This window comes from Lithobates pipiens, unplaced genomic scaffold, assembly GCF_037356315.1.
Source record: "Lithobates pipiens isolate NorthernLeopardFrog02 unplaced genomic scaffold, aLitPip1_a1.2 Scaffold_166, whole genome shotgun sequence".
NCBI lineage: Eukaryota > Metazoa > Chordata > Amphibia > Anura > Ranidae > Lithobates > Lithobates pipiens.
Window position 1 is genome coordinate 1,013,137 of NW_027507752.1, and position 12,690 is coordinate 1,025,826.

The 12,690-nt window shown below is 47.6% G+C and overlaps 1 protein-coding gene across 2 annotated transcripts in view; it reads left to right on the forward strand.

The window, feature by feature from the left end:
• LOC143986509 (ficolin-2-like) overlaps positions 1–12,690 on the forward strand; it is a 38,055-nt gene that overhangs the window by 3,069 nt on the left and 22,296 nt on the right. For both annotated transcript variants that reach the window (XM_077484860.1, XM_077484861.1), the window contains exon 3: positions 3,092–3,145. In XM_077484860.1, coding sequence (XP_077340986.1) covers positions 3,092–3,145 — 54 coding nt within the window. The remainder of the gene's footprint in view (positions 1–3,091; positions 3,146–12,690) is intronic.

Genomic DNA, 12,690 nt, shown 5'->3' on the forward strand with positions numbered 1-12,690 from the left:
CTGATCGGCTCACCTCTTCTCACACTCTGTCAGTGTGAGGCGAGGAGAGACGATTACCGGCATCTCCGTGTTTACATGACACAGCCAATCACATGGTTAAAGAGCTGCGGACGTGGCTCTTTACACAGATCTGGGTCGCGCCGTGTCCTAGCAACACGTCGCGGCCGAGATCGTCGTGCTGCGTGCCCCCACCTGAGCGGCCGTTCTGGGACGCCATCATATGACATTGTCCCAGAACAAGGGCTGCACCGCCCTGCCGTCATTTGACGGTGCTCAGGCAGCAAGCAGTTAAGGTAGGCTGAAAAGCATATGTAATAGAAGAGTATATTTATTTTTTTATATTTTATATACTGAGTGATGTACGTGTTTTTTTTTTTTGGCTTTCGGCACAGAATTAAAGAATTTTTTTGTGGGTGCAAGGACTGCAGCTTGTGTGTGCCATGTATACAGTGACTAGGCTCAGATTTGTTTAACCATGTTCCTTTAAGACCCTCCCACTCTTAGCCCAGTTTGGCCACACCCACCATATGGCACAGCGTGTAGTACCAGCACCTATGTTCTGACAAAAAAAATCTCTCTCACCATAACCTGTATGGTTATACAGTCAAGTTGCAAATATGTTGCATGGTCTACAGTATCTCATTGCTCCTGTTTAGCATTGCTTTGCTGTGTGAGTAAATTTATACATGTCCCCCTATATATAGACCTTTTAACCACTTAACAACCGGCCCATAGCTGGCTACAGGGCGGTTGTTTAACTCTGAGAGGCCGTCATATGACGTCCTCCCAGAATTCCGCTCTCGCGCACCCCCCTGGGTGCACTCGAGAGCATCCGTGACCGCCAGGTCCATACTCTGCAATACCCTGCCAATACCCTGCCATACCCTGCCATACCCTGCCAATACTCTGCAATACCCTGCAATACCCTGCAATACCCTGCAATACCCTGCCAATACTCTGCCATTTTTTTATTTTATTTCAGGCTTCCCAGCCTACAGGTGAGATGCGGGGTCTTATTGACCCCATATCTGTAAAGAGGACCTTTCATGCCATATTCCTATTACAAGGGATGTTTAAATTCCTTGTAATAAGAATAAAAGTGATCAAAAAATGTATTTTTGGGGAAAAAAATGTCAAACTAAAATAAATAAAGTAAAATGAACAATAAAAAAATAAAATACATTTTTTTAAAGCGCCCCTGTCGCTTATGGGACAAATTAAATATGCGGGAGCAACTGTTGCAACCGACATCCCCACTCGCACCTTTTAGCCCCCGTACACACGGTCGGACATTCCGACAACCAAATCCATCGGATTTTGTCCGACGGATTTTGTCCGAAACTGTTGCATACACACAGTCGGACAAAGTTGTCAGAAAATCCGATCGTACTTAACGTGATGACGTTATTTCGTTAGGACGGGACTACGTTCAGTACTAGTAGCCAATAGCTTTGGTCTAGGAATTTGATCTGAGCATGCGTGGGACTTTGTCCAATAGGAATTCTCTACACATGATTGGACAAAGTCCGATCGGATCATGTTGTCGGAAAATTTTATAGCCCAGCTGGAAAACTTGGTCCGTCTACTCCGACGCAAACAGTCCGATGGAGCCCATACACGGTCGGATTATCCGACAACACGGGCCGATCGGACATTGTCCATCGGAATGTCCGACCGTGTGTACAAGGCCTAGTTTCTTTGGACTGGCTTCACTCCCAGTTTGGCCGCTTCCCGATGGATGAGTGGCGCTATAGACAACTACGACACTTTATCAGTTGTCTGCCGCACGGTATCAGACCTCCCTCCACTATGACCCCGTTTGAAAAGCTGTACAAATCCGCTGATCCTGTCCCTCATTCTTTTTCAGTACTTTATGAAATGTTGCAGAGTCCCGAAATAAACCAACATACATTAGAGAATGGAAGAGCGACCTGCAGCATACGTTACAGAGGCCCAACTGGACCACCTATTTCGGCTGACTCATAAGAGCTCAGTGGACACTAAAATGCAAGAAAATAGCTTTAAGCTACTGACAAGATGGTACAGAGTTCCCACAACTCTGGCCAGGATGTTCCCTACAGCATCGGCTGTATGCTGGAGAGGCTGTGGGCTCTGAGGCACATTCCTACATATTTTGTGGGAGTGCCCGCTGCTGCGACCTTTCTGGCAAGATATTAGGCAGCAGATTAAAACCATTACAGATGTAGACCTGCCAGACTCGCCCACGGTGTTCCTGCTGCACATGCCGTCCACTCCTCTACGTACCTACAGTAAATCGGTTCTTCCAAACCTTCTGAACACTGCCCGCCGGTTGGTCCCTATACACTGGAAATCGACCCAGGTCCCAGGTCGCTCCGAATGGGTGCTAAATTCTATAATGGCGGTGGAGGAGTGGATGGCAAAAGGCAGGGACAGGTAAGATAAATTTTATGCTATTTGGGCCACATGGTTACATTATACATCTTCCATAACTCAGACAGAACCTGTAGCCGTCCAGAAGCAAACAGTCCAATAGGCCATATGTGAGTGATTACTGGCTGATGACCCAAACCTATTACCGTTACACCAAGTGATTAACCTTTGATGTGCCCACTTTTCCCCACCCCCCTCCCCTATTTGTTACTTCAGGTTGTGCAAGTGGAAACAGGTGAAATGCTATATCTTGCAATTAAAGCATGACTTTGTATAGCAATAAAGGTCCCTGCATCGTGAACCCCCCCATAATGGGGGAACAACTTCATGATTTCATATGAGGCGTACTTACTTTATGCTGTTCTTTTTAAGACCTTTGTACTGCATGCCACTCAAAATCCTCCCCCCCCTCCCCTAATGTTTGTCCCCTTTTTTTATGTAACTGTTGTGTTGCACTGTTTGCTTTTCTGACAAAATAAAATAAAAAAATGATATATAAAAAAAACTGATAGCAGTGAAAGCACTGTTCCAAAGTTGACTCAACTCAGGCCTGCCACCTGGGAACTAAATCCTTATGTGTATATAAATGTTTGTGCACATTAAAATTTTATACTGTATGGATGAACCATTATGAACTTTCTACCCCCTTTTTATAACTGTATATTTATTTTATTGTTAGGAGAAAAGGGTCCTACTGCAGCACCTGGGAAGATGGGGCCACCTGGGCAAAATGGTGAGTTGCAAACGAATTCTGCTGTCAGGGAAGACAATTTTAAGCTGTATGAATTGATGTGTGTTTATTGCACGTTTTGTTTATTGCTGTATGCAATTGTGGATGAATAAAATTGTCACAATGTGCAGTAACAGTACATATTTCTTTAAATGTCCTACTTTTTATCGTTTAAAGTGGTAGTAAACACCACTAGGTCAACACTTGGTTACTTGTACCTACAGGTAAGCCTATCATAAAGCTTACCTGTAGGTACAATTAATATCTCCTAAACGTGCGCCGTTTGAGAGATATTCATAATGTCTGCGGTTGGTTACATCAACGGTGCATGCACACTGTGCTCTGAAATGAGAGCACACTGAATGTGCCTTTGATCCAAAGTCCTGTGCAGGGGTGGACTGACAACTCATGGGGCCCCGGAAAATATGAGATTATGGGGCCCCCAGGCAATGCGAGATTATGGGGACACACAGTATACACACACACACCGTATACAATCACACAGTACACACAGTATACACAGACATGTTTCTATTGGCTGAGAAGGTACTGGAAAGGTGGGGAAGCTATGATCTCAGGATTTTTAGACCAAAAGGATGTCGGTAAGGGACATTTCAGAGACAGATGTAAAAAAAAAAAAAAAAAAGATTTTTTACATACTGTCCCTGGTTTTACTGAGGCTGGCAACCCTGATGGGGCCCCCTAGTGCCTCCGGGCCCTCGGGCAGTGCCCGAGTGGCCCAATGGTCAGTCCGCCCCTGGTCCTGTGCCGAATCTGTGACTCCCGTGCGCACATGTGGGAGCGACGTCATCGGAGCTCGGGCATTCAAACAGACGGAGCTCCCAAATCCAGGAGGATCAGGTGAAGATGGAAGCCCTAGCATGCCGCTTGAGGGATCTGTTTTATCAGGAGGTCTGTCATAATGGGCTAGTATGCGTTGCACACCATTTACTTGCAGTGAAACTTTTTTTTAAAGAAAAGATTACTGCAGTTTTAATAGCAGTCCTTGAGCTCCAGTGCAATCATTTTGCTTAGGCAGAGATGATTTTATTAGTCTGTTTAAGGACATAGGAAACCTTCCCTCAGCCCACGCCGCCTGTCATTACTCTGACATTGTAGCTTTGTAGCAAGTCCCAACGTGAGAGGCTGTGTCAAATATTTGTGAATCCAAGAACTGAGCACACACAAAGATTTATATGATTGTGTCATCTCTGAAACCATGTCTCAGTTTAGGAAGTATATGCTGACAATGGATTATGCCTAAATACCACAGATGGCTCCATACTTCTAGAGAGAGAAGCAGATGAAGGCATTGTCAGAGAGAGTACTGTTATCACTGTGAGAGGCAATAGATACCCATGACCTTCATTTTTAGATCACTTGGATTGCACTGTTTGCATGCTGACCTGCACAGGAGCATCTTCACCGTAAAATCCTTTTCTCTTATATTCCGACACAGCTCCTCTCTTAGCCATTGGGTTGTATACCTTACCTCTAGGAGAAATACTAGGCAAAGTTGTAATACAAAACTCAGAACTTTCAGTTCCGCCAATGGGGGCAGTCCCTTATGTATCAACCCTCCTGCCTGCTAGCAGACCTCAGTTTTATTTTGCCTAGTGAAGGAGACAGACCTAGGAACCCTGCGGGCCCATAGATTTGTGTTTTTTATGCAGAAGCTTGGCTTTTTGCGCAAGATGAGTGATCCTGTGATCTTCTATTAACAGCCGGCTGGGTGACAGGCTGGTTCACTTATCCTTGTAGTCTCCCCAGTCCGGCCATTGAGCGTGTGCAGGTCGCAGCTACGGCTCGGCAGGCCACGACATGCCGCAGCTCCAGAGGTGGTCGGTGAGCTTTTATGCTCCGGGGCGTACATATGACTGGGCTATTGATGTATGCGTCACAGTATGCCGAGGCCAGTAGCCTTCCCTGTACTGATCAGGAGTAGGTCTACAATGGAATGTCTCCCAGCTCTTCAGGACTGGTAAGTACAGCTCTCCCTGTTCTGATGGGGCCGAGCAGCTGGGCATTCCCTGGGAGGTCGATTCGGGGGCCCCCCTCACCTCCCTATCTTCTCTCCCCTGTCCCTGTCTTCCCTCCCTCCCCCCTTCGGGGTGGAATGCTGCATGTGACTGCTGAGCGGTGTGTGTGCCTATATAGGGGCTCTCTGTGGGCTCTCACCTGACATGGGGGGGCTGGCTGAATGGCGGTGGTCCTGGGGCCTGTATGGTATGCCGCTGAAAGGTGCCTGTGAGGGTCTGCTGAGAATAGTGCAGTGCTGTGGCTTTGCAGGGGGCTTTTTATTTCTACCTCATGGGGATGTTTGGTGGCCATTTTAGGTGTGGGCAGAGCAGGCTGACTGTCTGGGCTTCAGTGACCATTTTCTATGTGATTCCTATTCAAGGCACTGGCGGCCATTTTCTGGAAGCCTGAACACATTTTCAGTTTTCCCTGACAGCAGCTTGGCTCATGTGCTCTTTTTTTCCTGTGTTTCCTGTCTGTGTACTGGACGCTGTGCGGCCACTTTATTGAAGCCTGAGCATTTTTTCTGATCATTTTAGCGATCATTCCAGCGGTTATCACCAACTCAGTTTTTGGTTTCCTCTGCAACTGAGCGCACTCAGGGACTACAGGCACCACTTGTGGACAGCGCAGAACTCCCCGGGGTGGTGAGTCCGGCGGGAATGGGCCCCTCAGTCAGCGGCAGCAGGGAGGGTGGGACTGTCACTGTCCTAAGTCCCCTTCGGGTGGCAGATGGGATAGGGTCAGCATGGCTTCAGAAACGAGTGTTTCTTCCCCCAAAGTCCAGGCAATGGCAACCGAGTCACCTGCAGACTGCGCAGTGCCCATGGACACCCTGATGGTGGTCCTTAACTCGTTCATTGCTAGATGGAGGCGGTGCGTGGGAAGATGGGTGCAATAAGGTGGCCCCTGTTCTCCCCGTCCTCTGGGGAGACCTCTGGCACAGACACGGCCCTGATAAGGCTGGTGACCCCTGCTCTGTCTTGTCAGATGACGCTGACCAGGACCGTTCGGACAGTGAGGATGAATCCCCGTCCGGGTCCTGGCTAAAAAAAAACCAAAAAAACGCTTGTTGAAGCACTTATCACAGCTGTGCGTGATACCCTGAGGATTCAGGAGCCAGCAAGTCCCCCTGCTGATGTACCGGTCCCTTTTGGGTCCCGCAAGCCAGCATGTTCACCTATGGTGTTCTCGTATCTGACTTATTTGACAAGTTCATTTACAGGGAATGGGGTCGCACGCAACGGATCCCGGTAGTGGGAACTCCTGCATTTAGGGATCCCGCGGACAGGAAGGCCGAGGCAGTGGCTCGTTCCTTGTCTATGGTTGTGGGGTCTACTGTGCGACCAGTACTGGCATCCGCACTTGTGTCGCAGACACTGAGTGGGCAAAACTTTGCACCACGATTTGGGAGAGCGTCAGGCTTTTCCTGTCTGCGTGAAACTGACAGACCAACTAGTGCAAGGCCTTAAGTACGTTTGTGACGTGGCCCTGGATACCTCCCTGTGTATCTAGGGCTTCAGTGTCAGCTGTGATGCTGAGGCGCCTGATTTGACTGAAATGCTGGTCTGCTGACCAAGCATCTAAAAAAGCCCTGATGGATCTTCCCTTCCTTGGCGACCGGCTCTTTGGAGCCTCTTTGGATGACATTAGTAAGAATGCCGCCGGTGGTAACTGTGTATTACCCCCACAGGCCAGGAAGGCTAAGGAGCCACGCTGTATGCATGAGCCCTCTTTTTTCCATTCACTAACTGCTTTTCTGTCCGCCTGGAGATTCGGTATAACGTCCCCAGCCCGACAGGACGACCACAGACGGACAAAAACGTCCCTGGAACCGCAAGCCTAACAAGCCTGCGAGTATAAGTGTTACTGCATGAAGGTTTGTCCCCACCCAGGTCTTGAGTGGGGGGTCACCTTCGGGAGTTTGCAGCCTGGTGGTCCCCTCGGTTTTCGACCAATGGCCCTGCGATCTGATTTCCTCAGACTACAAGATAGAGTTGCTCTCTTGGTTGCCAAACAGATTCTTCCCTTCCAGCATACCCGTATCCCCAGCTCGCCGGGAGGCCCTCTTGGGGGCAGTAAGGGATCTGCTGAGTCACAGGGTGGTTGTACCAGTTCCGGAATCGGAACATTTCCAAGGATTCTATTCAAATATGTTGTAGTTTCCAAGAAGGAAGGGGTACGTCCAATCTTGGACCCAAAAAGCCCTCTATCACTTTGTTAAGGCGTAGAGGTTCAGAATGGAATCAGTCGCCCAGTAGTTGCTGCACTCCATCAAGGGTACTCCCTGGCGCCCTTGGACATCCAGGCTGCGTACCTGCACGTACCCATATGCCTGTGGCAGCAGAAGTACTGCGATTTGCAGTCGGGGAAGCCCACTACCAGTTTGTGGCTCTCCTTTTTGGTCTGACATCAGCCCCCGAGTCTTTACCAAGGTTTTGGCTCTGGTTTTGACGTTGTTACGGCAACGTGGGATCGCGATCGTGGGATATCTAGACGATCTCCTCCTGGGAGCATCTTCCGCCTCAGAGTTAGAGGAGGATGTAGCGATCACCATGCAGACTCTGCGAGAATTTGGGTGGTTGTTGAACCTAAAGAAATCGGTTATGGTACCGACCCAGCGTTTGGAGCACCTAGGCTTGCTGCTAGACTCTATGGAAGCGAGAGTTTTTTTCCCTTCAGACAAGCTGCAGACTCACAGATCCGCGGTAAGACTGCAGGTGGTCATCGCTTCGCTTTTGCATGTGAGTCCTGGGACTCATGGTGGCCTCCTTTGAGGCTGTACCGTTTGCCCGTTTCTACACCAGAATCCTGCAGAAGATCTTGTCTAAATGGGACAAATCTCAATTGTCCCTGGATCGTCAGATTCAGGTGAGCCAGTCAGTCAGAGAATCACTGATCTGGTGGCTGAGGTCCCCGGTGATTCAGGCCGGAAAGTTGTTCCTACCTCTAAAGTGGACAGTAATTACAACGGACACCAGCCTTTTCGGCTGGGGTGGAGTAATGGGGGTTCAGTCAGCTCAGGGCCTCTGGTCGACGAAAAAAGAATCAGAGTTGCCGATCAATCTGCTCAAACTGAGAGCGATCAGGCTGTGCCTCTCCACATGGTCAATGAGACTGCAAGGACTTCGGATCAGGGTCCAGTCAGACAACGCCACTGCAGTGGCATACGTCAATCACCAAGATGGGACAAGAAGCTTAGCCGTGGCACGGGAGGTCGCTCACATACTTCGGTGGGCAGAGCGACATGTACCGGTTTTGTCAGCCATTTACATTCCCGGAGTGGAGAACTGGCAGGCGGACTATTTGAGTCGCGAGATGCTGGACCCAGGAGAATGGGCGTTGCATCCGTTGGTATTCAGGTTATTGTGCCTGAGGTGGGGCACACCAGACGTGGATCTTCTGGCCTCCCGTCTCAATCAGAGGGTGCCAAGATTTGTGTCCAGGACAAGAGATCCATGGGCGGACTCGTCAGACGCGCTGGTGGCTCCGTGGGATCAGTACCAGCTGATCTATGCCTTTCTTCCACTGAAGCTGTTACCACGTCCGATTCGCAGAGTGGAAGCCGAGGGGATCCCAGTAATACTGGTGGTCCCAGATTGGCCTTAGCGTCCCTGGTACGCAGACCTGGTGCGTCTGGTGGCAGACGCTTCCTGGTGACTGCCATTACGAGAGGACCTTCTGTCTCAAGGTCCGATTCTCCATCCTGTTTTACCATCGCCGGCTTTAACGGCATGGCCATTGAGAGCCAGGTGTTGAGGAATCGGGGTCTGTCAGACTCTGTGATCCCAACTATGTTGAGAGCACGGAAATCTTCTTCTGGGAAGATATATCATCGTACCTGGACGGCCTGCATCTCCATATGTGAGGACAAAGGTTGGCATCCGCATTCTTTTTCCATATCCAGGATCCTGCTGTTTCTTCAGCAAGGAGTAGACCAGAAATTGGCGTTAAGCACTATTAAAGGGCAAGTTTCAGCTTTGACTGTCTTTTTTCAGTGACCCCTGGCGTCTCACTCATTAGTGAGTACCTTTGTTCAGGGGGTCCGTCATGTAGTCCCTCTGGTGCATCCACCGTTACCCCCATGGGATTTGAACCTGGTGTTATCGGCGTTTCAAAAACCGCCGCTTAAAAATATCAGGGTGTTTCCCCTGTTGACTCTTTTTCAGAAAGTGGTATTTCTAGTGGCCATCACATTGGCCAGGCGGGTCTCGGAACTGGCGGCCTTGTCTTGCAAGTCACCTTATCTGGTTATCCATAGGATAAGGTGGTGTTGCATTCACAACCGCCCTTTCTACCGAAGGTGGTCGCGGCTTTTCACATTAATGAGGACATTGTGTTACCATCTCTCTGTCCTAGGCCAAAACAACCTAAGGAGGTGGCCCTTCACGCTCTGGGCATGGTTCGGGCTCTGAAAGTGTATTTGTCTACTACTGTTCCTTTTCAGAAGTCAGAGTCGCTGTTTGTCTCGGTAGCTGGTCTCAAGAAAGGCATGGTGGTCTCATCAGCCTCCATTTCCAGGTGGATCAGACAGATTGTAGTACAAGCCTACGCCTTAAAGGGACACCAAGCGTCTGTCGCTCAGGTGTGTAGGGCGGCGACCTGGTCATCTGTCCACACGTTTACCAAGCTCTACAAGGTAGACGTCAGTGCATCGGCTGATGCCTGTTTTTGTCCGCAAAGTTTTGCAGGCGGCTGTATAGTTGCAGTTGAATATGCAATATTTCACCTTTTTTTTTTTCTGTTTTTTCGATAAAAACACAGTACTTTTAAGTTAATGCGCTGTTGCATTACATTCCGCAGTTTTTTGTGCGGTTGTGGGTAGTCACTCCTGTTGAGGGTACCCTGATTTTGTGGTGGATTTCTCCATGCACTGTTCTTTTTTGTGGGTTTAGTTTCACTTGTTCCCACTTGCCATTGTTTATGCTGTTTTCCCACCCCTCGTTTGGCACTGCTTGGGGACGTCCCAATGGCTAAGAGAGGAGCTGTGTCGGTCGGTGAATATAAGAGAAAATAGGATTTTTTGTACTCACCGTAAAATCCCTTTCTCTTGAATTCACCGACCGACACAGCACCCGCCCCTCCTTTTTTTTTTACGTTATACTGCTTGTTGACGTACTGAGATCTGCTAGAAGGCAGGAGGGTTGATACCTAAGGGACCACCCCCATGGGCGGAACTGAAAGTTCTGAGTGTTGTATTACAATTTTGCCTAGTATTTCTCCTAGAGGTAAGGTATACAACCCAATGGCTAAGAGAGGAGCTGTGTCGGAATATAAGAGAAAAGGATTTTACGGTGAGTACAAAAAATCCTATTTTTGTACAGGTATAATACAGCCATTTTAGATGGAAAGGGGGGCAGTACGAAATACATGGACCATGCCATTTATTACAAGGTCTGCTTTAATTAGAAGTCCAATAAGCAAGGAAGAGGAGGGGCATTGGCATGGAGTTTTCCAAGTTGGAGGCCCTGAAAGATGTTGAAAATTAAAATTGCTCTGCATGGGTTCAATCTGTATGTTCTTGCTGCCAGAAAATCTTATTCTGCATGATTCCTCGTAGGTCAAAAAGTTATATGATTTTCTACTGGACTAATAATTTAATTCACATCAGAATCTATTTCCAGTATCATCACTTTTATGAGCTTGATGTAGTTAAAGTATGTGAACGTATTTTTTTTTATGCATTCATTTCAGATTCATTTATTTTATGCATTTGGTTTCATTTGATATAATATTTCGATTTTATATGTGAAAAGGGAGATTATGGTGTGAATGGGGAGCCAGGAGTCCAGGGAATACAAGGTACCCAAAATCTTACTTATTGTGTAATAAACTGATATAGGAGGGTGTGCAAGGTTTAAAATACAAACAACCCAAAAGTCACCCAGTTCCGCTGAAGTAAGGGAGAATGGCCAACTTTTTTTCTCTCTCTCTCTCTCTCTCTTTCTCTCTCTCTCTTTCTCTCTCTCTCTGGAGGAATCCTCCCTGCTCTGTTATTATATTCTGAGAGCGGCGACTCCTCCGTTGTCAGAATATATTGATCAGCGCTGCAGTCGATTAGCTGCAGCACTGATCAAAGGAAACTTTTCCAGCAAGCAAGTTGTAGGGAAGCTGATCCAACTATGGGCAGCTTAGATGTATCCTTATGAAAAAAAGGTTATTTCACTTGTATAGAAAGGCTCACCTGATAAGATGATCATATGGAATAAATTACAGAAATAGAGCTTGATAAGGTAATAAGAATAAGAGTAAATGGATCAGTGCAGGAATCTACAATGGTGACAGCAGATAAAAAATTAAATTTATTAGAAACAAAACTTGGTGCATTTCAAAGCATTCCATATTCCCTCTTCGGGAGTAACTTAAAAGTCAATAAGATCCCTATTTAAACATGCATCTTGTGAGAAACCCATCTTTGTATTTACCGTATTTATCGGTGTATAACACGCGCCGGCGTATAACACACACTCCAAGTTTAGGAGGGAATTTTAAGGAAAAAAACTTTTAGGAGGGAAGTTTAAAAAAACATTTAAATGCCCATCAATGCAGCCTCATCAGTGTCCATCTGCAGCCTTGTCCATCATTGCAGCTTTTTCAGTATCCATTGGTAGCCTTGTCAGTATCCATTGGTAGCATTGTCAGTATCCATCTGAAGCCTTGTTAGTGCCCCAATGTCATTTGCAGACTTTAAAAATGGCACCACCGAGATACAGCGTCGGATGTGTATCTCGGCGGCTTTTGGCCGCTCTCGCCGGCTTTTGGACACTTTCGGCCGCTCTCGCTGGCTTTTGGCCACTTTCAGCCATTCTCGGCAGCTTTTGGCTTCCTTCTGGGATGACAGCCATGCAGACCAATTTGATGCAATGTGCGGCGTATGGTCTGGGCACTGACAAGCTGACCCCACCACCCCTACAACCTCTGCAGCAATGCTGGTAGCACTCGTACGTTTATTTTCCAAAGACAACCTCTGGATATGACGCTGAGCACGTGACCTCAACTTCTTTGGTGGACCATGGCGAGGCCTGTTCTGAGTGGAATCTGTCCTATTAAACAGCTGTATGGTCTTGGCCACCGTGCTGCAGCTCACTTTCAGGGTCTTGGCAATCTTCATATAGCCTAGGCCATCTTTATGTAGAGCAACAATTCTTTTTTTCAGATCCTCAGACAGTTGTTTGCCATGAGGTGCCATGTTGTACTTCCAGTGACCAGTATGAGAGAGTGAGAGCGATAACACCGAATTTAACACACCTGCTCCCCATTCACACCTGAGACCTTGTAACACTAACGAGTCACATGACACCAGGGAGGGAAAATGGCTAATTGGGCTCAATTTGGACATTTTCACTTAGGGGTGTACTGACTTTTGTTGCCAGCGGTTTAGACATTAATGGCTGTGTGTTGAGTTATTTTGAGGGGACAGGAAATTTACACTGTTATACAAGCTGTACACTCACTACTTTACATTGTAGACAAGTGTCATTTCTTCAGTGTTGTCACATGAAAAGGTATAATATAATATTTACAATGTG